The sequence below is a fragment of the Varanus komodoensis genome, unplaced genomic scaffold (genome assembly GCF_004798865.1).
Source record: "Varanus komodoensis strain SLA01 unplaced genomic scaffold, ASM479886v1 scaffold23, whole genome shotgun sequence".
Lineage (NCBI taxonomy): Eukaryota > Metazoa > Chordata > Lepidosauria > Squamata > Varanidae > Varanus > Varanus komodoensis.
In genome coordinates, this window is record NW_025335627.1 from 6,488,818 (window position 1) to 6,513,177 (window position 24,360).

The window sequence follows — 24,360 nt, forward strand, 5'->3', positions numbered from 1 at the left end:
ATGGTGTGGTCTTTGATCCTCCACCTGATATCTCAGGGAATTGGTGACTAAAATTGTCTCCTCCTCTTCCCACTGTGATTGTGAGCTCTTTTGTGTTGACTGAGGTTCCTTCTTCTCCATTTTCTCCTGAAGATTGCTTTTGCAGTCTCTGAGATGCCAGACCCTTCAAAGTGCTCAAGTGGAACATTGGAGGGTTCACCAATGTTACCTGCTGGCAAAACCCTTTACTGTTCCCCATTGGGATTGTTTACAATCTGTGAAGTAAATCAAAGAAAAATGCAGCAAGTACCAACCATGGACATTTATATATTTATATCCCACCTTTCTTTCCCCTCCAACCTCAGTCCAACCCCCAGACCTGTTTAGCTTCAACATGGTGGATGCCTTAGGTGCTTTCAAACCATAGAAGCTGCAAACAGGCATATTTCTTTTTACTCTGTGCTCTCTTGACAGCTGTCAAACAGTGAGCTATCAAGGGAAAGCATAAAAGGAATCTTCAGTCATGTAAAGGAGGGTGGAGATCCCCCCTGCAATCACAGTGAGAACTTCAGGGTTTTAGTTTTCTTCCTGTGGTTCTCCGTGACCTACTTTTTCCACCATTTCCCAAGATTAGGGGAAAAGTATATTCCACTCCATTTTTGCATTTTGCCTTTTAAGGCAGGTATTTAGGCAGGGCTAGGGAGGGTAGTTTGTACAGGAAAATATGCAGGAGATATGTATAGGCAAGCTGTACCTCTGCTACATGAAGGCCTGAGAAGGGTGTTTTTGACAAGGTTTTAAGGAATGACTTATATCCTGTAAAATAAAATAATGCTCATTTTTTGTTTTTATTTTTGTTATGATTGTTATTTATTCCAATTTTTGTTTGCATAAATGCAAGTATATTCAACAAAAACTTACAGTAATAATGTGCCAGAAAGGGAAAAGGAATTTTATTCTTCAATAACCTGAATGCTGCTTGTTTTCAGGATCCTTAACTTGGATCCAGATAAAAGCTCCAAAATGGTCTTATACAGTACACAATGTAAGTATTATTGTTGTTGTTCTTTTAAATTGACTTCTTTACTATATTACATAGGAGGCTGTCTTATATATAGCAAATCAGGTTCTCCATAGGGGTTTTGCCCAGCCCTACTTTAAGATAGAGAGTAGAACCTGAGGCTTCCTGCATGCAAAGCACATGCTCTCCATTGCATTGTGACCTCTCCACAAATAGGGTTTCTAGAATTGAAGTGGAACTTGAACCCATGTCACTCTTACTCTAATTTAGCACTCAAACGACTATGGTTTCTAATATGCACATGTTTGTATTTTAATGAACAGGAATCGGATGGCAAATACTTTACTTTTCCTCTGTCAAGTCACAGGAAATCCTACAGTCACGTCTACTGTCAAAGCAGTATGTTGGTGAGAAAAGGATTTCCTTGCAAACATACCTTTGTATGCTTGGCTTTTCATGCATTTCTGTTGAGAAAATAAGATTAAGCACTTTTACCACTTCTCTCCCCATCCTCATCCTGCTATGATGTTTAATATGAAAGGTCACTCACTGTGATGTCGCAATATTGGGACTATCATGTAGAGAGTTGGTGCACGCTCTTTAGCAGCTGCCAGTGATATGGAGCAAGGGTGTGGGAAAAGTAACTACATGATGGCCTCATTGATATAGCTTGATGTTTTGGTTTAGTGTAGAAAATTTTAAAGTGGAATCAGTCCCATGTGGTTTGTGTTCATTTTCCCTCCCTTGCCCTCTCATATCTTGTGGCGATATATTTCATGTTTAATTATGCTTTGCGTATTAAGAAATGCTTCTGTTTTATTGTCTTGGACTGCTTGCTGGTCAATTTCATTGGATGACTCCCCAGTTTTTATTGTATTCAATTGAATAAAAGCCATATTCCACCTTTCCCACATGTTCAGAGCTGCTTCCAACAACTTAAATAAAACTGCCAATGTCATACTGCTTTTATACAACTCTGGTGGGACTGCAGTTTGGATGCTTTGTCCATTGCTGGTCACTGGATCTAAGACAGGATATTGTAGAGTTGGAAGAAGTGCAGAAAAGGGCAACTAAAATGATGAAGAGGTTGGAGCAATTCCACTATGAGGAATGGTTACAACAGCTGAGATTGTTTAGCTTAGAAAAAAGGCTAGTAAGGGGAGATATGATAAACATGTAGAGAGTTATGTGTAGTAATATGAAAGCAGGGGTAAGGGACATTCCTTTCCCCCTCATAATAGTAGTACCTGGAGTCATTTCATGAAGCTGATTTGTGGAATGTTTAGAAAGAAGTACTTCTTCACACAGCACATAGTCAAATTTTGGAATTCACTTCCATGAGATACAGGATGGCCACCAATTTGGACAGGTTGGGCAATTTCATAGAGGAGAAGGCTATCAATGATCCAGATGGCTCTGTGCTACCTCTAGTATTAGAAGTAGTATGGCTGTGCATACCAGTTGCTAGGGAACATGGGTGGGAGGTTGCTGTTGCACTTATAACCTGCTTGTGTGTATCATGTGGATAGCCAGTCAGCCACTCTGTGAACAGGATGCTGGTCTAGAGGGATCCTGGGTCTCTTTTGGCAGAGCCCTTCTTATGTTCTTTCTCTTCACAGAGGATCAAGCCTGAATCCGTTCCTTGGTTTGTAGCTGCAAGGATTTAATAGATTATGATTGGACAGCAGGGTCTAACCAAAATATAATTTCCACCACTGCCTCAGGCAGGCAGTTACAAATTCCATTTATAAATGTTGCTTATTTTTATGCAACAGTGAGAATAAATATATATTATATATATGGCACATTTACATGCATTTTCTCTCCCTTACCTATGTAACAGGACACAAATAGTTGGATCTATGGCTGTATAAATGGTACCTCCTCTATGTGGTAAGTATATTTTATATTTCATAAAAATCGCTTATGAGGAACAAGGTTGAAAGCATTATATTTAATGCTCTTGAAATACGAGGTAAAATTATCTCTCTGTGTTTTAACCTAGTCATGCTTTAGGCATTTGTGTATTCATTTTAATGTTCAATTTTTCTGGCCCCTGCAGTCTGTAGTTTCATAGTAGGAGTTCAGAGCACCCTTAAAGCTGCCTTAATCCACTTCTTGGATTAAGAGAATCCCTATAATGCTAGGGTTAACTGTGTATTTGGCCTTAAAGAGTGGGATCCTCCTAATACTGCTGGATTTGGAATAAGTTCAAAAATAGCTTAAGCATCCTGTAATTATATATAAATATAGATGAAAAAGGAAACACCATGTTCAATACCTTGTGCGGAGTTTTCATATGGGTTAGTATGGTTTCAAAGCTTGATATGTCATTTCCAATACTCAAGATGGCCCCTATCCAATTGAAGGGGTTTTCCTGTTTGTCTTTATATGACTTTATATGCCAACATTGCTATATTTTCCTTAGCCACTGCTCTATTGCAGGATTGTCTAGCTGGTTCCAGTAAGTTCAAGTAACCATAGCAAGTAACATGTTAAGAAAAAGGTGGTTCTCAGGGGCAGGAGATTGCGTCACTGTGGGCCGCCTGAAGCACTTGACTGCAGCAGTGCTCCATAGTGCTTTGCAATACCAGGCCTAGTAGTGTGTTTAATATTAAGTATGGTTTATTGCAAGCCAGTTTAATAAACTGCAGGGCATCCATGTTCAGGTGTCATTATGTGCCATGGCTAAGTTTAAATACAATCAAATCTTCTATGATTTGAACCTGGGTTTTAGCAGCTAATCCTGTACACTAATTGCTGTAGTATACTGGTTGCAAGTATCAGTAGTAATGATGATAGAATTGTTTTCATAATATGTTCACTGTTCAAAATATTAAAAAGGGATCCTTTTGTATGGTACATAGTGATAATGCCTACTATATCAGGTGTTCCAGTAAAATGAATGAACATTGTCTGACATATTTGAGTGCAGAATCTCTAATATTTTCACCTTGATATAACATTCACAGTGTGCAAGCAATTGACTTGACTTGGCAAGCTGAATTACTGCCAACAGTTAAGGTAAAATTATCAATAAACTTTTATTTATTCTCTAAAATAAAAACAAAAAATTAATAAAATTGTTCAGTGTAGTGCAGCCAAGTGCACCAAATATAATTGAGAGAATTGCTACAAGCTACTTAGAAGGCTTAACTATAACATTTAGTTACATTTTTAAAGACCTCTTTTCTGATTTCTGAAGTTTCTCATAAAATGTTGCTCCTCTGTGTTGTTTTTAGACTGTAACTCTGAAACTGGAAGACTATCCTTCTTTGACTTACCTTGTACTGCATGTACCAGCTGTCAGTAGTAATAAGGTAAAAAGATGAGATACCAGGTTTTACTTGTATCCAAGAAAAGACATTTGAGTACTGTTCACTAAATTGGTGTATTACAGCTTGTGTCAAAGGACAATTGTTACAACTAGAGAGAAGAGCTGCTATTTTTTGTTCACCAATGTTCTAAGTCTGTAGAAATGACTTTTAGTTCCAAATAATATGTTTGAGGAGGCAAGGAGTCTACGTATTGGTGGTAAAATGGCAGCAGTTAGTTTTCAGATCTGCTATTTGCTGAATATCTGTGCTTGACACAGAAGTGCCTGCTATTGTTATTTGAGTTTGCAATCTTCTGTAAAAGAAACTTGATTAGAAGTCATACTTGCTCTAGTCTGCTTAATGAATCATCTGTTGAACCCGTGTCTCTTTTTCCTAAATTAGAAACTGTGCTTCCTATCACCAGTTCCTGAAAATTAAATAATGTGGGCCACTCCTAGTAATTTGGAGTAAGTCTGAGAAAAATTACTTTGTATTTGTTGCAGTTTACTTTGGATTGTGAATTCTTTAATGAAACATCAAGAACACTGCAACTTCCTGTGACCCAGCTTTTTACTTTTGGTAGGTTTAATTCATTGCATTTAACAAATGTAAAGTACTTGTTTGTATGCATTTAAATATCTTTCCACATTATGGCTATATTTTATTTATATATTACATTTCTATAAAAAGTTGTCTGGGCAGTTAAGCTATCACTTACCTAACAGTGAGTCCTATTGAAGTCAATGGCTGTACACCAAAGAATGGCAGGAGTTAATAAGTCCTGTTTCTGAAGTAGCTTGAGACATGGGGAAGAGTTGAAAAGGTAGAGGGCATTGGGATCTGTCAGTTCAACAGCTGAAAGCCAAAGAATCTCATCAACAATAGGAAGATAACATTCCCCTACCCTTTTGATGCACCTTTTTTGGCTGCTTCCCCACTTTATTGCTGCTTTTCATTTGACAGCTGGGTAATTGGACCCTAGCAACTATGTGCAAATTTCCAATATGCAAATTCCCCTTGACAGTTTCCATTAGTGTTGCCTACTCTACTTCACCCTCACTTTTGACAGCTGAAGCAGACAAGGAAGTCAACCAGGCAAGACTATTCATATTGGATAGTCCTAAGTATGTGCCTGCAAAAGACTAGCAAAAATAAAATAAAATTGTGCCTTTTTTTTTTTTTTGCAGGGGGTAATTTTAAAAGGGTGGGCAAACCAGTGACAGTGGCTGCAGAGTGCTACTTGGATATTAATAAAGGGGCTGTCTCTGGTGGCAGCAGCAGTAAGATCACAAAGAACAGCAAAGGTTCCACTGCTCTTGCCTGATGGCTCAGTGGCCAATCCCTGCAACCCAAGATGAAATGGCATTCCAGGTTTGGATGATGACAACCTATTGCTGCCCTCAAACAAGCCATTGTGTGGGAAGCAGTCCACATTCAGATGACATGACAACTTCACTGTGACTAATTACTCCTTATGGGTTGTTATATTGTCCAGACCAGGTCAGTGGGGCTTATTTCTGAGTGCGCTTATTTCTGGATAGACTTACGTAGGACTGTGCTGTAGCACAGCAGTGCTTCCAATGTAAAACATAAATCCTCTAACAGAAATATTTTGAGACTTTAAATACAATTTTCCCCTTGTGATTGTTGCTCTAAATTTTACTAATTAATTCTAACCCAAGGCAATAATTTCTGCAGGGCTTTCTTCAAGCAAAATCGTATTAAATTCTACTGGCCTTATTCACAATGTTCAGCTTCAACATTTTGGTCAGGTATAATACTGATTTCTGAAGTACATATGTTTTTATGTTTTAGTAAACCCAATGTGAATTAGTTATTTGGGGGAATACTAGTAAATAGATGTATTGTATTGTTTTGTTTAGATATATCAAGCTTTTAAGATCTTTATAGAGAGCCGCTGCCAATCACTCAAAGGTAAATTTATTTTCTAAAATCACTTTGAAGCCAGTGCAGAAAAATAACTCCTATGCATGCATCCCATTACTCACACATTCTATTTTATAATATTATTTCTGCATTCAATTTTGAGGTCCTTTGCCTGATTCAGTACAAAATTAAGCTCCTTAGATATTATTCAATTGACTCTATAGAATTTGTTTATCTTTTGTTTATTGACGTAGGGTGTTGACAGTAGACTTTTGCCTGATCTCCTAAAACCTACTGATTCAATTGTAATACACATCTAATTTTAAGGATAATCTTCCTTTCCTCAACCTCTAAATTAATAAGCTTTCATTTTTGTTTGGTTTTCCTAAATTTCATTTTCAGTAGATCCATACACAGTTGTTCTTTTTTAAAAGTGTAGTACAATGCACTTTGTAACTCAGCACAGCTTGTATACTAGACTGAAGTGTGATTTCATACTACAGTAACTGCTTGGAGGCATTTGTTACCAGTGCCAGGTCTGACTACTTCAGAACCAGCTGCAGCTGGCATACCAGTCTCAACTAGCTAAAGGCACTCTTGGCCACAGCTGCTATCAGCTCATCCTAGTGAAAAGTAGAGTCTAGGAGCACCCCTTCCCCAAACTGAATTCTGTTGTTCATGGAGAGTGCTATATTATTTAAAATTTCTTGAAATTTATGCCAGTGTATGTCTGCTTAGTGACCAATAGTACCTCTGTTTTGTCTGGGTTAAACCTGCATTATTAGCAACTGAAAGCAAATCTTGAGAAAGCTACTCTGGTTGTCTTTGATTTGCTCTGCCCATGAATAAAGGGAAAAGAATGTATTGGACTGGCTTGCACATCGCAGCAGCAATTACTGGGTTGTTTAAAACAGGAATTGCAGGGAGAAGTGGAGCATGCAAACTGTGCACTCATAATTTCTGCTTTGAATTAACATCCCCTGTGTTGTTTTGTGACATGTGAACCCAGAAAATGCTGGATTGTTTAGGGGTTAAACAACCCAGAGTTAACTTACTAACAAACCATAGGCAATTCATCACAGGAACAACTTTTCTTCAAATGAATCTGATCTTTTGGTTATACCGAAGGCAAACATACTATTAATACAAAACTCAATTCCTCTTCTGGTCCATAATTTTATTTTCCTTAATCCCTTATGTTTTTGGTATTTTATGGGCATCAGGATTAGGATGACATTTTTGCAAGAAAAATAAGAAACATGGGATTTTGTTTCCAACCAACAGAGTTAAAAGGGGGAAAAGACAATTCCAATGTAAATGTTTCTGAGATGTGATCATTTATACAGGACTACCAGAAAATTAACTCTAGTTCATTCACTGGTGTGGGATGAGTTTTTCTATTTAGGGGTTTTATCTGTGGAGCACCTGATGTGGCTTCATGATACATTCTCGTAAGCCAGATAGTGCTGAGCTTGACTCTATCCTGGGCTAAAATCTATTTTGGTCATTGAGGTTTGTGTATATTTATCCCTGGGTGGATGTAGGGAATTAAATGTGTCATACCTGTTCCATGTCCACCAGGGTAAGTAAGGTGCCTAAATTTGCTGTCCTAATCTTCTTATATTTCAGAAGACTGCTTTCAGTTCAGATGTATCAGATAACATGTGTATGCACATGTGCTTTCACATTCTGTTTAACAGATAATAAAATAACATTCAGCTTAATACAGAAGTTAGGAAACATGGTGATATGGATACCATATAAATCACCTTCTACTCAAAAAGATATAAATTTCACTGTGGTGATTACCAGTTCGCTATTCCGCAAGCTTTAATGTAAAGCTAGATTGCTTTTGCAATTCTTTTCCCAATCATGCAAGTTAGAATAAATTACTGAAAAGGCTACACTTTTTTTCTTTACTGTTCGCAGTTAGTACCTTGCTCCCATATTAAAGTCATTATATGATTTGTTGACTGGGAATTTCACTGGATTATCGTGACCAGCAAGGAACAACATCTCCCTATTCCAGCTCTCTAGAGCCTTATCTTATTATGGACTATGCCACACTAGAGACATTCAGAAAGGAACTCGGCACTCATCTGAATGGGATGATATAAATTGGTGTCCTGCAACTGCAGGGGGTTGGACTCAATGGCCTTCTTGGCTCCTTCCAACTCTACTGTTCTATGATTCTATGATTCTTCTACAGAGTCAGTGCCTGTAAGCATGAAGGGGATATAAGCCAATCATTTTTTAAATTTTCCACTTGAATTGGGTGGACACTTTTCTCAAAGTTTCCTTATTTTTTAATTTAATTTAATAAAACATTTTTATCCTGTCTTTTCACTAAACGTCTTAAGACAGCTTACAGAATATAAAATCAGAACAATGAAAATACAATCCATAATATAATAAGTATAATAAATAATGATAAGTACAGTCATTACTAATGGAATACTGTCAAATTAAACCAATAATAAGCAAAAGAGAATACATCACAATCATAAGAAAAATAAATAACAATGGATAAAATAATAAAATAAAATGCAACTGTTAAGTTTAAAAATCTAAAAACTCTAATTCTTAAAATGACGTTTAAATAAAAAGGTTTTAACCTGGTGCTGAAAATAATATAGGCTCAGTGCCAGGCCTATATTTTTAGGCCACTGATTTATTTATAGGGGCTACATGCAGAATTCCACAAGTGGACTGCTGTTCATGCAACGAGGGTTCCCTTTACTAACCTCCCCTTTGCATGTCCCCCTCCAACCTACTGGAACAAATTTTGGAATGTGCAGTTGGAGGGAGATGCCCTTCTGGATGCACTTTTAATTCTGCTGGTGGACAGCTCACATTGGGCACAACCCTATGTTTTTAGGCTACCTTTTAAGAGTGGCTTGCCCAGTTTAGTGTCCAACACTTGTTTTGAACTTCAACTCTTATCAGCCCTATCCAGCATGACCAGTGGTCAGGAATGCTGGGCTTCTAAACAATTGGAGGCTATCATATTGGTTTATAGCAATGTAAAATGCAACCTTTCAGTTTGTTGTTACTGATAAAAATAATACAATTCTATCAGATTCTTAGTGGTTAACCTGAAATATGTTTTAGGGTATAGCCCTTAAAAGATAAGTTTGTATAAAATATAGAAAGAATAACAGTGAAACATCCTGCAACAATGATAAAAAGGCAGCATAAAATTGATAGGCAAAAATTATTCCGTGAAGACTTCTACCTACAATATTTTTACCACACTTTCAGACCAGCAGCACCAAAAAACAAACAAAACTAAAACAAAAGGGGGCCATATGTACATCAGTTAGAAGGGATTTCACAGTTGAAGATGAAGAGGTTACTGAGAAGGCTTTTGTCTCTTGCTTGCCAACCTAATTGATCTTACAGTGAAATTGTGAGCAAAGCTTTGGAGCTGACGTTAAGTCTGGGCAAATTCATGCAGGTAAAGTTGGTACTTCAGATAACCTCATCCCAAATATTTAGAATTTATTGGTTCATTTACTTGTGCTTTTTATTCATAATAGTAAGTTCCAGAATTAGAATTAAATTTGGGAATGCTTGAAATACAAATTATACATACTTTTCACTCTGATTATCCCCAGGATTTATGCTTTGATGATCTGTCGAATACTCACACTGTTATGCACCATTATATGTTCACGCTTAACATCCCAGTATGCAACCATATTTTTCCAATTTTTCTTAATATTACTTTGTCAGCTTATCTTACCTTCAGTTTTATTACATAATGTGTGCATTAATGCCAACCACCTTTGTACTCCTAGTTCATGCATCTGATGAACAGGCTGCTTACAAAGGTCTTCCAGTCCATTACTTCCAGGCACTTTGTCATCTTTCTATAGAGTGAGGTATCTATACTTTCTAGCTGTCATTTGGAATTTTTAGGATTGGAACTCTTAAGGGCAGTATGCAGTGCAACACTACTGCTAATATAAATTACTCTGTGCTATTGTAAACTGCCGCTAGCACAGCATTAATTCTGGTGTGATGTTTTCCCTAGAAAACAAGCAAGTTGACATTACTCTAAAGGAAGTTTATGTTATTTGTGTAATTTATGTTTGTGATAGGGTAGCATTAGATACTGCCCACAAATCTAATGAAGCAAACACAAAAAAACAGTAAAAAGATATAGGGTTCTTATGATTAGTCTATTATAGGATCCAGTTGCAAAACATTCCTTGAACTTGGTTTTCCTGTGTGTTAATTTGTTTATGTTTTGAATAGTTTGATTTTAATAATTGTTGTAACGATTTTTTATGGTAGTGCGACTTCAAACAGCTTAAAAGGATTATATTCCAGTATGCATTTTCATTTGCTTCTTCCAGAAAGAAAACCTAATGTGTACCGACTTCATATACCATGGTCACATGAAGACTCTTTAACTTTGTCTCAGTAAGGATTTTTTCAGTTTTTGGTGTCTTTACAGTGCTAAGAGGTATCATACTGTAAGAGACTTCCATATGCAATGTGAATGCACCATGACAATATGGAAGTGAATGGGGCCACATTCTTTGCAATGCCATTAGAGGATTAAACTCTTCGAAGGCTGAAGATATTTTTGATAGCAGCAAAACATTGAAAAATAGTCCATAGTAAAATCTTCTAATATTGCTTCTTTCCCACAATATTAGAAAGAAATCAATTGCTTATCAGTTCAGTGGAGTTGTTACATGCCATCAAGTCATCTCCAATTTATGGCAACCCTATGAATGAATGCCCTTCAAAATGTCTGTCCTTGACTGCCCCAGTTAGTTCTTGTAAACTCAAGACTGTAACTTCTTTTATAGAATTGACCCACCTCATATTTGGTCTTCCTCCTCTCCTTTTCCTGCCTTTTCTCTTACTGTATTCTCCAGTGAGTTTTGCCTTTTTGTGGTGTACCCAAATAGTGATAGCCTTAGTTACACCATGTTTACTTTCAGGGCAAGTTCTAGCATGACTTGACCTAGGACCCATGTGTCTGTCTTTCTGTCAGTCCAGTGTATTTACAAAACTATCCTTCTGCATCATGTTACAAACCTGTTTTTTCCAGACAGCTTTCTTCCTTAGACAACTTTCACTCCCATACATAGTGACCAGGAATGCAGTAGTGTGGACGATTTTGCCCTTGGTCTCCAGTGAAACATTGTTATACTTGATTATCTTTTCTAGTTCATTCAGTGCTGTCCTTGCAAGCCTATTGTTATCTAATTTTTGTCCACAATTTCCATTTGACTTGATAATTCAGCCAAGATATGCAAAATTGTGATTTTGACAATAATTTTCCTTATTGTTGACATTCAAGTTAACATTAATGTCATTTCCTTCATTGTTGACATAAAAGTTGTGTAATTATTCAGTAATCATGTTTTATGTTTTCTTAATATTTGGTTGCAGTCCTGCTTTGTAATTTCTTTCACTTTCATCAGGAGGTGTTATAATTGTGGACTGCTTTCTGCGTATCTTAATTTGTTGATCTGTCTTCTGCCAATTTTCAGTTCCCTTTTTGATTTTAATCCAGCATTCCTTTTATGTTTTGCATACAGATTGAATACATAGGGGAATAAATATACCCTTATCTGACATCTTTGCCTACAGTTGCTCTCCAGGAGCCAATATATATTTGTAATATAATCTGTAGCGCCTCTTCCTTTTTGGAATCTACTCTGAATGTCAGGCATTGCTTGCTCCATATAGGATAAAATTCTTTGCAACTTTGAGCTTCACTTGGCTTGCATGGGAAATTAGTGTATTGATCCTCTGGTTGCTGCACTCCTTTGCAACTCCTTTTTTGGAGATTGCAATGTATATTAAACACTTCTAGTCTGTGGGCCATTGTTTTGTTCTCCATATTTGTTGGCATATTCTTGATAGGATTTTGGACTGATTCAGTGTCTGTAGTTTGGAATAGTTCTGTAGGTACCCTATTGACCACAGTGTTTTATTCCTTCAAAGCACTTTCAGAGCAGCTTTTACTTCTCTTTCTAACATTGCAGGTGGTTCTTCATAGGATCCTCTTTGAAGGAGTCTGTCATCTTTTTTTCTCTTTTGTATAGCATTTCCATATATTGGTTTCACCTTTTTATTTTATGCTGGTCAGTATGTTTAGCCATTGGTCTTTCAACATTCTTAATATAGGTTTGAATTTTCCTTTGGTTTCTTTGATCGTCCAGAAGAGGTCTCTTGTTTTTTTCCTTTTTTTTTTTTTTTTTTGCTCTCTTCTATTTTTTGCACTGGTTATTGCAATACATCTTTTTATCACTATGTGATAGTTGCTTAAAAGTCACATTTAGGATTCTGACCCTATTTCTGTCACCTTCTGTTTTTGCTTCTCATCTGTCCTTTGCAATTGTCTTTTCTTCTGTCATCCATCTAGGCTTTTTCTTTCCTTTTGCTCCAGGAATTGTCATTTGATGGTGTTCCCTAATAATGGCTCTTTTTTCTAGAAAACAGCTCTAGGTATCATCAGTTGAACTCAATCATGCAAATGTGTTCTTTATGAGGACTTTAAAGTTTTTAGGAATGTTATTTTGGCACTATGCTTCTGTTAGTGGTCTTTTTCGGCATTCCTCTGATTTTTGATTTTTTAAATGTTTTAAATTATTTTTTCAATCTAAAATTCTGCCAAACAAAACTTACAACTAAAACAAAAAATATAAAATTAACCATACAAGTAAGATAAATCTAAAAAATACTGTGTGCCCCATGTTCTTCTAACAATATCTTATAAATTTTACATACTATCCCTTTCATACTCATATTCTCTTGTTTTTCCTTTTCTATAATCATATCGAGTTTAGTGTAATTCCTGCATCTACCTCTTTGATTTATCCATTCTCTAGTCCAACATTTTATTTGAATCACATTATACCAAATTATTTTTTCATTTCCTAGTATTGCTTTTATCTCCCCATTTTTATTCATTTTCTTTAGCCAATCTTTTAATCCAATTCTTTGTTTTTTCTTTATTTTTTTCCCATGGGGGACGGCATACAAAAGCTATAAATAAGCAAGTAAGTAAGTAAGTAAGTAAAATCTCTTTCAAATGTAATGGGAACCTTCTAATTCAGTAATTGGACATAATGGCAAAATTGATGGCATAAACTTTCCCTTATACTTATTCCAAATTTGTAACATATTTGAAAAAAAGAGCTGTCAGCTTCTAGCTGAAAAAATTCTACCTTTTGACCTTTTCACGGTCTTCTCTTAGCTCTCTAATGCCTGACTCAAGCATTTTCCTAAGGCCTTTCATTTCCAATTCCATCTCCCTCTTTCCTTGGACTCCTCCTAATATTCTTCCCTACAATTCTGAAGAAACAATTCTAGTTAAAGACAGATCTAATGACTTTCTGATTTCTTGCTTTGGATTTCTTTGTGACCTAGCCACCTAGGAAGGCCTTGGCAGTTATAGGCGGCCTATAAATACACAAAGAAGCAAACAAACAGTCTAGTACGGGGAGCTCTTTAAACATACTCTTCCAGTCTTAACATGTCACAATCAGCTTTCCTTCCCCTGCTTTTTTTGTCTGTGAAAATTCTCCATAACTCATAAGTTGTTAACTATTCATCTTTACAATCTTCTTTGATATTCAGTTCAAATTAGGCAAAACTATTGCAGGTTACAAATGTTTAGCCTTAAAACAAACTTTTAGAACCCTTTATCACAGCCTTTCCTCCTGGGCTGGGACAAATCAAGATTTTGTAAATACTGCTTTCTTATCTCTAGCTTCACTTAAAGCTGAATCATTTCCTTTAACTTATCTGAGAATCAGGATGTTTACACAGCTCATAAATCTTCACAAGGCATTGGAGTGGCACATTTAAGGTGTGATCCATGCAATTACCAGAATGCACCCCTCCCTCTGATTTTTGATGTTAAGAGTTCAAGGTCACTACTGCAATCTGCTCCTTGTTTTGTTTTGGCAGCAAGAATACAGATTCTCCATCTCTTGTTTCCAAATGCATAATCTGTGAGATTACTGTATTGGCCATCTGGTGATGTCCATGTATATGGTTGGTTACTTGAAGTATGCATTTGTGATAGATAGATGGCTTCTGAGAATTCTATAATTTGCTCTTCTGCTTTGTTTTTACCCCTAGACTACATTCTTTCATAATATTGGATTCTGTTTTGTTTCCTACTGTTGCATTCTAGCCATGTATGTTGGCTGAATAAAGTTGAATGATGTTTATGTTGATAGGTTTTCTCTGAATTCTGATTGTTATGATTCAGTCAGATTTCACATTACAGCCCCTTGCCTCATTATTAGAGCCATTCGTTTTCCTCTGAGTTTGTCATTTCCAAAAGAAAGCACTTTGGTTTTGCCTCCCTGCAAATGCCCCATTCCTGTCCACTTGAGTTTGCCCATACTAAGTATGGCAATGTCTCTTCCATTTCTTGCTTTATGGTTTCTGGTTCCAATTGTATGTGTAGTGCAGCATCAGATTTTCCTTTTGCCTCCGGGCATTTCAACTGCTAGACTTCCTTTTGGCTTTGATAGAGTTGCAGTATTAATGACAGTGTTATTCATATTTGTCTTTTGCTTTTCCCCAGTAGCTAGTTGAGTCCCATCTTCAGGCACTATCTCTTGTTTTATCACAGGGTTTTAAAGGTAACATATATTCAGAAATAGTTTATTATTGCTTTCTTCCGCACAGTACTAATTTGTATTAGCTTGTCCTTTGTCTGTAAAGACAACTGCTAGTGCTGCCCAGTCCTTCAGGAGTTTCCTTCTCCCAACGCCCATTAGAGATGTCTGTCCTCTTCTAATGATGCAACCATTATTTATTAAAAGGGTGGAGGCATCTTAATTTGGTGTCTCTGCTTTGGCCATTATGCCTTGTATGAACCTGCCAGGAGACCAGTCAAGTGAGAAGGACTGGCCTCTGTGGCATTGTTCTCAGCTTTTCTGACATTCTCAGACTGCCTCATGTATGGTACACATCCAAGACAGAGAGTGTACCTTTTTCCCCTCGTGGGATTCTCGTAGACATTCTAGTGGAGGAACATAAGTAGAAGGGCCACATTGCAAATTGAAAGGTATGGAGTGTTTTCAGGGGCAGTTTTCTGATAATGCATATTTCCTCACAAATTCCCAAAGATGTGGGCTTGTAATGATGCCTACCATGTGTATGCCTTCTTAGAATTATTCCAGGGAATTCACTTGAAAGAAATGCACACTGTGGTTAAGTATAGATAGTTTTGTTACTGCTGAAGCCCCATTCATTTCAGTGGGTCTTTTCTACATAGGATTACCCATAATGTTCCAGACCTCTTAATCATGGGCTTATATATTCTTCTTATGTCCCACGTTGACAAACTTTTCCTTTCCTTTTACTGTTATCTTTAGCCAAAATTTCATCACTGAATGTTAGCATTATGTCTGCACTGGTATAATTGGGGGAGCCTATTTTAATCGGAGTTTGGAAGCTAGATTCAATCCTGGTCTCAAACACTGTTCCCTACAGAAACTTTTATTAGTGTCAGTACAAATGCACTGGACAACTTCCAAAAATGCCATCTCTTAATGTCTGATTTAGATACCTTTGTAATTAAATAACAAGTAGGATTTGGAATATAATTTGCAGTGTCTAAACGTGTCTTAATTTGGAATATAAATTACAGTGTCCAGGTGCATGTTGCTGGTCCTCAAACTTTTTCAACAGGGGGCCAGTTTCTCTGAGCAAGTCCAAAATGATCTCTGAGCGAGCAAGCTGCTGTGCACGGCAAGGTGGGCGGCAGCGGGTGCATGCGCGGTGAGGCAGCAGCTTGCTTGCTCAGAGATCATTTTCTCTGAGTGAGTCTAAAACCTCTAAGGCGGGCTGGATAAATGGGCATGGCAGGCCGGATCCGGCCCGCAGGCTATAGTTTGAGGACCCATGCTCAAGTTTGAGGACCATACGCTATTTCACATTGGTAGCAAATACCATGGATTTTAGATTGAATGAGTGTTCATTACAGACTAATATAATGTATTCATAGGGTCCCATCTTCGACTGAGATTTCTGCAAAACTTCACATTGCACAGCCTGAAAATGACACTACTGTTCCACTGTTGACTATTTATTCATCCTCAGATTGTCAATATGAAGTAAGTAAAATCTGTCAAAAAGTTAGATTTCTCCTATTTTCCTTCAAAATAAACGGGTCTATTTCCCATATTGTAGTGAAAGACAGTCAAGTGAACAACTTTTGAAATCGTCCTTGATGGGTTACAATTGGATTTTTTACTTTAACAATGAGTTCAGTGAGCACATTTTAAATTATTTGATTTATTAGAAGAGTTATATGCTTTTCTTCTGCTAGCATTTTCTTACAGTGGCTTACAGAATCATAAAAATGACAGAAATAAAATAGTTATCAATTATAAAACATACATAAAATAACACAGCAGAAGCAACGAAGCTAATTGGGTAGAGCTCTGGAGGACCTGGGCAAATACCTAATGCTGAAAAGACATCAGTATTGGTGCTAGGTGTGTCTTTGGGGTGGGCATTTCACATGTGAAGGATTAAAGATGAGAAGGCCATCCCTTTAGTAATTATCCACCTAAATTCAGAAGGAAGGGGTAGATGGAAAAGCATGTCATGGAAGAATGTGACACTTGGGCAGGCTCCTCTGGAAGTAAAGCAATTGTCAGGTATCGGAATCCCAAACTGGTTAAGGGGCCTGTATGTTAATAACAGCCTTTACGTTGTGCTTGTCTATGGATTGGCACCCAGTGTAGTAATTAAAAAAAAGAACTCTGAGGGTTTCATATGCTCTTCAGAGATAGCCTCACGCACGACGCATTGCTGTACTCTGTTCTGGAATATGGACTGTTATGGCTAAGAAGCCTTCCTATACTGATGGAAGGCTCTTGGTGCAGCAGAAGCCATCTGGGCTTCCACTGAAATTGCTGGATCAATAAGCATGCCCAGACTGCGCACCTGATTTTCTGTTATACTGGGATTTTTTTTTTGAAAATTTTAACTCCATTTTAAAGTTCTAATGTGTTTTAAAGGGGGTTTTATTGTGTGTGTTGAATTAGGTAACTATCAAGACCTCTTTTCTGCAAGTTCTTGGTCAGGTAAGAAAATTCTATTTAACTTAGAAGTTTTCCTAATTGTTCAGAAAGCCTGTGAGCCATGGTGGTGAGAGTTGTTGGATGGGAGACCTGGGAGAACCAAGCTGAGACCTGAAGCTCACCAAATGATTATGAGCCAGTCATGGACTGTCAGCCTGATCTACCTCATAGGGATGTTGTTGTGAATGTAAAATAGAGAGAAGAGGAAAAATCTTGTGAGCAGCCTTGGGTTCCTTGCAATATAACAACAACAACTCCTCTCCACATAAGATTAAGAAACACGTGTTTTGTAACTTACATGCACCTTACTGGATCAATAGTGTAGTGCATGTATGAATCTATAGAAAGTGGTTGAAAATATATCCCTGGCAATACTAGGTGATGCCTTCCAAAAGTGTGGGTGCTACACAAGTCTATCCATTTTGCCAAACCATCCCCATCCACAAAACCTGGTGGGTCAGAAAGTGTAAATTAAAAGACTGTTCATCCAAAGTAGCCATTCCCAATCATGGGACTCCAGAGGATGGTGCCAGACTAGGTTCTATTATCACCAGCCAGTAGCAATAGGAATTGTAGTGCAATAGCTGGGTTTTCAGGTGTGGGAACCTGATTTTAGAAGTTCAGCTTTTGCATGTACTAGAATGTTTCTTGCAATCAAGCAACACCCTCCATGGTTTACATCCATTCACTGCAGCTGAACCCAGTATATCTGTTCAAACTGAAAGTAAGAATTAAAATTCATGCAGACCAGAGAAATGACTTGCTCAGGGCTATAAACTCATTTTAAGTCCCCAAACACCAAGCCACTCTTCTTAACCAGCATTTGATGCCATAGCCCAAGAATATTTTAAGGAAGGCAAAGAAGTTATGTTTCTGCCCATAACCCACCCAAATCAGCCTCACTTTCTGTGACAGGAGTGCAGGTCGAAGTGCATCAACTAGTAAAAGTTTGGTTCTTGAAAAAACTCAGAGACCCCCCCCCCCCAAGTCCCTTCCCCAACCCCTACATGCAGCCCAGGAGGCTACCAAGTAAAGAGTTTGGGAGAGAACTCCCTTTGTTACCTCTAGCCTGTGCTTGGAGATAATGAGGCAATTCCCAGAGGGAGCGGCACCATAAATTCTGCTCACTCAACCAGCACTTGTAGCAGGAGCCCTTGCAAGTTGCCAGTTGAGCATGCCTTAGTTTTGCTTCTCATTCCTCAGGTGGGAACAAGACGCAGCAGTCAAGCTAGCTCTGTACTTGACTGGCACTTCTGAGAGAGGCTTCTGGAGTCCCTTCTCCTCCTCATCGTGGCGTCTGTGCATAACTTATTATGGGTGCTGCGCCTGTGCAGTGTCTGTTGCCGGGAAGATTTAATAGCTTTAACTGTTTTTGGCAGGAACGCCGCGCCCAGATTATATAGAAACATTGCTGTTTTCACATTCGCGCCCTATGGGTTAATTTTGATGTACTTGTTAAGTACATAACTGGTGAAATGTATTGATTAAAAGGATGTGTGGAGACTCTCAGTCCACCCATAAACTCACTGGATATTTTTGGGGAAACTGCTTTTTTGTTGCCTCAATGCTGTAGATGCACCTGAGATTGCATAGGTGTAATGCCTAGGAAAAGGTGCTCTTTTAAGTACCATATTGTTCTCAGTATAAAAATAGGGTGATTTTTAAATGTTCCAGTTCTTTGTAAAACATCTTTGTTTTGTAGGTAATAAGATTCTATGGTGGTGCCCTTCCTGTGTACATTATTTCTAATATCCTTCTTGCCTATGGAAGACAGTTAAGGTCCCTAATTTCAACAGGTAACATTACATGAAAAGATTTTTAAGCACAGGTTTGTTGATCATAATAAAATTAGACAATATTATATAGTACATATCATATGTAGTTATATAATTACCTTGCTATTCCTCTTAAAAATAACATTGAAATCAGTTGCAAGATAACTCTTTAAATAATCAAAGATGAGGCAATTATTAAAAATTAGAATGGAAGTTTTAGTTTGTTGACTCCAGAAGGAATATGTTTTACAATAAAAACTTTACTATGGAGGGTAGAGTTTTTTAAGGTCAAGACTTTACTAAAGCTTGAGAGAGATTGATTTCTTAATCTTCATGGGATTTTTTATCAGTTGTGCAAGCTGAAAAATACTGAAATGCATATTTGTAACTAGCAATCCTTCCTCACAAATATTTAGTCTGTGAGTTTGCATGACATAACAACCCCTCCTGCAAATAAAGCTACACTGTGTGTGTTCAGGCTCATGGTGGGTTGTCCCCCACATCCTTCCCCCTTGATCCTCCCACCATTATCACAGGGGACCTATGACTGAACCTGACTCCTCTCCCTGTTCTGATCATGATCCTATTATAGTCACTGGTGAATACCTGCTTGTCACTTATATGTGGGTTTGGGGTGGGCTAGCTTAGCTTGAGTGCTTTGAGAGATACCACATTGCAGTCATAAAATCCTGTTTAGCCCAGTCAAAAATCTTGGTTAAACACTCCCCACTTAAAAACCTCTTCTTTCAGAAGAAAGTGCTGACAAAAAGAGGGATTGTATTTTTTCTGGACTACCTAAAGACTGGGGAAAAGGTGGAAGAGACTGAGAACTGTCAGAGTTCTACTACAAAACTAGAGGATTACACCCCATTTTTGAGTCAAGATCTTCTCATGGCTTTGCTTTTCTCTTGACCACTGTTAAGTGAAAAGCAAAGTAACACATGAATCTATTTGTAGCCTGGTTGGTGTCCAATGATGTTGCCTCTTGCACTTTGACAGGAGGCACTTACCTGTGCATTGATCAGGCAAGACTTTGTTAGTTGATGCTGTGCAGTTATGCACTCCCACAATTCTATTTCTCCACAAAATAATGAAATGTTTGTACAGATTGTTCACACCTAAAAACATCAAAAAGTGACAAACTGGTGATGAATATTCCAATGTGCCTCTTGAGCACTTTGAATGAGATGTCATAGGGACACCTCATGAAGAGCAATGAAAACAGTGGGGAAGAGGAGGAGGAACAATTGTGACTGCAACTGAAAAGGGGTGGGTAAGGGAGTGGGGAGAGTAAGCCAGTGGCAGTTTCTCCAAAGTGCCCTTAGTGCAGGATCAACCATCAGTGGGACAAGGGGACATGGGTGAACTTAGCAAGAGCAGCATGGGCATTTTGCTGAATAACCTGTTCTCTCCTTCCTTGAACTCACAATGGGGTGAGTCCACTGGGTGTGGATAACACCCCAACCCATCGTGGTCCCACTAAGAGTAAGCCATGGGTTGTCAGGGTGGCTTGTTGCCAAAAATGTGCCACTGTGTGGGATGCGGTCCAGTTTACATGACTTGACAGCCTTGTGGCTAGTTGTCCACAATCTATTGCTGTTGATTATTCTTTTTAAAGCAGGAAGTACTGCATTTCCCCCTAACTAGTAAGTTATTGGGAAATACTTTTTATTATTATATTTTAATTTATTTTAATAACATAAAGTTTCAAGTAAGGAAAAAGAAGGAAAAATAAGAATACAAGTAAAAATACAAAGAAACACCAATGTTTTTTTAAACAAATGTTACATAGAATGTCAAGTATTTAAAAAGAAATCACTGTAAATCAACAATTACTATCATTTCTACTTAAATGTATTTTTAGCACTTAACATTAAGTTAAAATGCACTTCAGAGTCTTCTAATCTCAAACAATTTTCCCAAAAATTCTATTCCTGATTTACCTATATTTTTCCATTGTTACTATCCCCATTAAGATATGTGTGATACAATTTCCACTTATCATTAAATTCTTTTGCTGTTGATTATTCTAGAACTGAATTTAGCTAATATTTTTAGTTTGCTTCCTTAAAGTATCTGTGCTATAGTAATGGAATTGATTGATAAGAATACAGTAATTTCATTAAATTTACATTAAAGGATATTTTTGAATTTCTGAATATTTAGTTTTTATTTTGTTGTGGATAGTTGACTTAAGATTTGTTTTTATTGTTCTAGGCCAGTGCTCAGATTTTGTTCCTGCACTTACTAAAGCAGCCAAACCCTATAAAGTAGAACCCATTGTGAATATTATTAAATTCTTATTGGGGTAAGTTCCTTTCTAATATTGTTTCTTGTGTCCCCCCAGAAATCTGCTTAAAGCAAATAAACTGCCTTTTGTATATAATTCTATAACATGTATCAAATAGTGGTTTTGTTGTTAAAATTAAAATGTCTGGGTTTCTCAGTAATCAAAGCAAACAGCTATAATGTTGTGCATTTTTTCCAGGCTTAACTGGTTCAAAGGAATCTGGAATTTATTATTCTTGCCAGAGCTGGATGTGGTAACACTGAGCAACCAGGACTTGTGCTTTCCGTTTATATCCCTGATTCTCTTTATGTTTGGCACTGGCATAGCCTATTGGGGTGGAATGCTCTTGGATTCATCGATAAGGCTCTCGTCCTTCTTGTACTTAGTTTTGATCAGGTAAAAACCAATATATAAGCTACTAATAAAATGTGAATTTGCGAAAGGATAATTGAGAGGATGAAGGCTAACCTTGAAGGGTTTTTTAGAATCTTGCACATGGTATATAGGCAAGTGTGGCTTCCCTACAGACAAGTTGTACTACCATATGACTTGTTGTTGTTGTTAGTCGCGAAGTCGTGTCCAACCCATTGCGACCCCATGGATAACATTCCTCCAGGCCTTCCTGTCCTCCACCATCCCTCGGAGTCCACTCAAGTTCACACCAACTGCTTCAGTGACTCCATCTAGCCACCTCATTCTCTGCTGTTCCCTTCTTCTTTTGCCATCTATTGTTCCCAGCATTAGGCTCTTCTCCAGGGAGTCCTTCCTTCTCATTAGGTAGCCAAAGTATTTGAGTTTCATCTTCAGTATCTGGCCTTCTAAAGAGCAGTCAGGGTTGATCTCCTCTAGGACTGACCGGTTTGATCGCCTTGCGGTCCAAGGGACTTGCAGGAGTCTCCTCCAGCACCACAATTCAAAGGTTTCAATCCTTTACATTTGAAGGGGGTAATGTATAGTTTGGACATACCATTGTTTGTAATGGTAACCATGGTTTACCAAAAAATATGAAGGGAAAGAATCCCAAAGGGCTGCCCACAAGACCACTACTCAGAGTACATCTCCACAAGCCATAGTTAACTAAGAATAGTGGTTAATATTTATATATTTATTTATTTTTCGATTTATATCCTGTCTTTTTCCTACAAAGGGCTCAAGGCAGCTTACATCATTCTCCTCCTCCATCTTATCCCCACAACAACAAACCTGTGAGGTAGGTTGGGCTGAGAGTCTGTGACTGGCCCAAAGTCACCAAGTTGGCTCCATGGCTGAGCGGGGACTAGAACCCAGATCGTCTGAGTCCCAGTCCCATGCTCTTAACAACTACACCACACTGCCTCTTTGTATATGATATCTAAATTGACAAGTGTGTTTTTTAACTGGCCAGCAAAGAACTGAAATGAATTTACAATTATAGTTATGCCTATTGGTGCACCCCTAACCCCATTGCACCACAGATATGCAAGTGAATTTATCACTTCATGAAGATGTGTCCTGAAACAATGGAAAACAAAAGCAGAACAGGTGGCTCTGAACCATGGTTTGAAGGTTCTAGATCAGGAAAGTCAATCTATAGTTTGGCATAAAACTCTTTCTAAAAAAAATAAATAATTCATGCTTTGTGTTTATTTTCCATTTACTAGACCCTCTGGACTTTCATTGGACAACTGTTTGATTACACGAAGAAGATTGTGTGTTGCTGCTTTCATGTTTTTTCTTAGCTGGACCACGTGTGGAGCATTGGCTATAATAATAACTTATTTTCATTACATATTCAAGGTATTTAACCAGTAAGCTGCAAGGATGAATTGGTGTCTAATTAAAATGCTGAAATTTACAACTTTTGGACTAGTTTAGTCTGAATAATCTGTTCACTGGTAAGATGCTAAGCAACTATACAAAAGCATAAGATTGTTCTTGCTCTGGCTTATCCAGCTCATCTGTATATAGATTTACATCTGCACTTACATTTACACGTGCGTATCTCAGTCTAGTTCATTTGCCCTGCGTGACTGATTATCGGTTGTGTGTGAGATATCATTGGTATGGCCTAGAGGCATGGAAATTTATGGATGTAATACCTATTACACACCTGAATGTTCAACTAGTGAACCCAGACATATGGCTGGTAGATGGAGAACATACCTTCTACATACTGGGCTGGGATCACATGTTGCAACAACCCATTCTGTGAGTAAGCTGTGTAGGGTAGAATTTTACATTGAGGGGGGCATATGCCTTCTGCATTTTTTCTTTCAAAGAAACCTATATAGTCTTGTCAAAAATCCTTTTAAAAAGGGCTGGAACTTAGGTAGCTGTCAAAGCTCTGTACTCCTGCAAAAGAGGTGTTTTGCACTTTTCTGCTTTCCTGAGTACCTAGCATCTTGGGAAGAGTGTGCAGACACCGACAAGAGTAGGTCTTAAACCAACAAAACCAAACCTTGGAGGACCTCACCATAAAGGGGATGGTCTACTGGCACATCAGTTTGTGAGCAAAGATCATTTGTAGCATTGGTTTCTCTTGACAGCTCATATTTTGACAGTTGCCAGGAAAAAGCAAAGTGAAAAATAAAGGCCTTTGTAACCTCTCAGGGTCAATACACCTGTTGGGTGCCTTCTGCATGTTGATATCAGACAGCCCTGGGAATTGCCTTTGGCAAGGCTGCCCATTTTGGACATATGCACTTGAACAAATTTAACTAAGAAAACAAATTTAGAATTTGAAACATTTGCACATTTCTTGCACTATTTTTTTTTCTTTTAAAAGGGGCGACAAACAGAGATAGCTCTTCTAACGATCCACTTGGGCACTTTGAAGGGGCTGTCCTGCAATCTCTGAAAACAAAGCAAAAGGGGGTAAAGGTGGGGCAGGGGAAGCTGCAGTAAGCACAGCAAGCAAGGTAGGGGCCACCAACCCCATGATGCTTGCTCCATTATGCTACTTGGATATTGGGGGGGTGGCAATGACCTGACTCAGGCTAGCTCAGCCAGAGTGAAAAGGGGCTTTGCCTCT

General features: G+C 37.9%; 1 protein-coding gene across 5 annotated transcripts in view; it reads left to right on the top strand.

Annotated features, from left to right (window-relative positions):
- The window catches only part of PGAP1 (post-GPI attachment to proteins inositol deacylase 1), a 61,593-nt gene that overhangs the window by 26,548 nt on the left and 10,685 nt on the right, over window positions 1–24,360 (top strand). For 3 of the 5 annotated variants that reach the window (XR_006414913.1, XM_044432030.1, XM_044432033.1), the window contains exons 9-24: window positions 969–1,024; window positions 1,324–1,407; window positions 2,844–2,893; window positions 3,973–4,024; window positions 4,243–4,320; window positions 4,821–4,896; window positions 6,016–6,089; window positions 6,201–6,252; window positions 10,566–10,632; window positions 16,202–16,310; window positions 17,250–17,288; window positions 18,988–19,081; window positions 21,278–21,368; window positions 21,549–21,746; window positions 22,498–22,560; window positions 22,991–23,126. Coding sequence is in view for 4 of the 5 variants with exons in the window: in XM_044432030.1 (XP_044287965.1) it covers window positions 969–1,024; window positions 1,324–1,407; window positions 2,844–2,893; window positions 3,973–4,024; window positions 4,243–4,320; window positions 4,821–4,896; window positions 6,016–6,089; window positions 6,201–6,252; window positions 10,566–10,632; window positions 16,202–16,310; window positions 17,250–17,288; window positions 18,988–19,081; window positions 21,278–21,368; window positions 21,549–21,746; window positions 22,498–22,560; window positions 22,991–23,126 (1,319 nt within the window). In the remaining variant the exon portion in view is untranslated. The remainder of the gene's footprint in view (window positions 1–968; window positions 1,025–1,323; window positions 1,408–2,843; window positions 2,894–3,972; window positions 4,025–4,242; window positions 4,321–4,820; window positions 4,897–6,015; window positions 6,090–6,200; window positions 6,253–10,565; window positions 10,633–16,201; window positions 16,311–17,249; window positions 17,289–18,987; window positions 19,082–21,277; window positions 21,369–21,548; window positions 21,747–22,497; window positions 22,561–22,990; window positions 23,127–24,360) is intronic. The other 2 variants (XM_044432031.1, XM_044432032.1) reach the window with 2 other exon arrangements.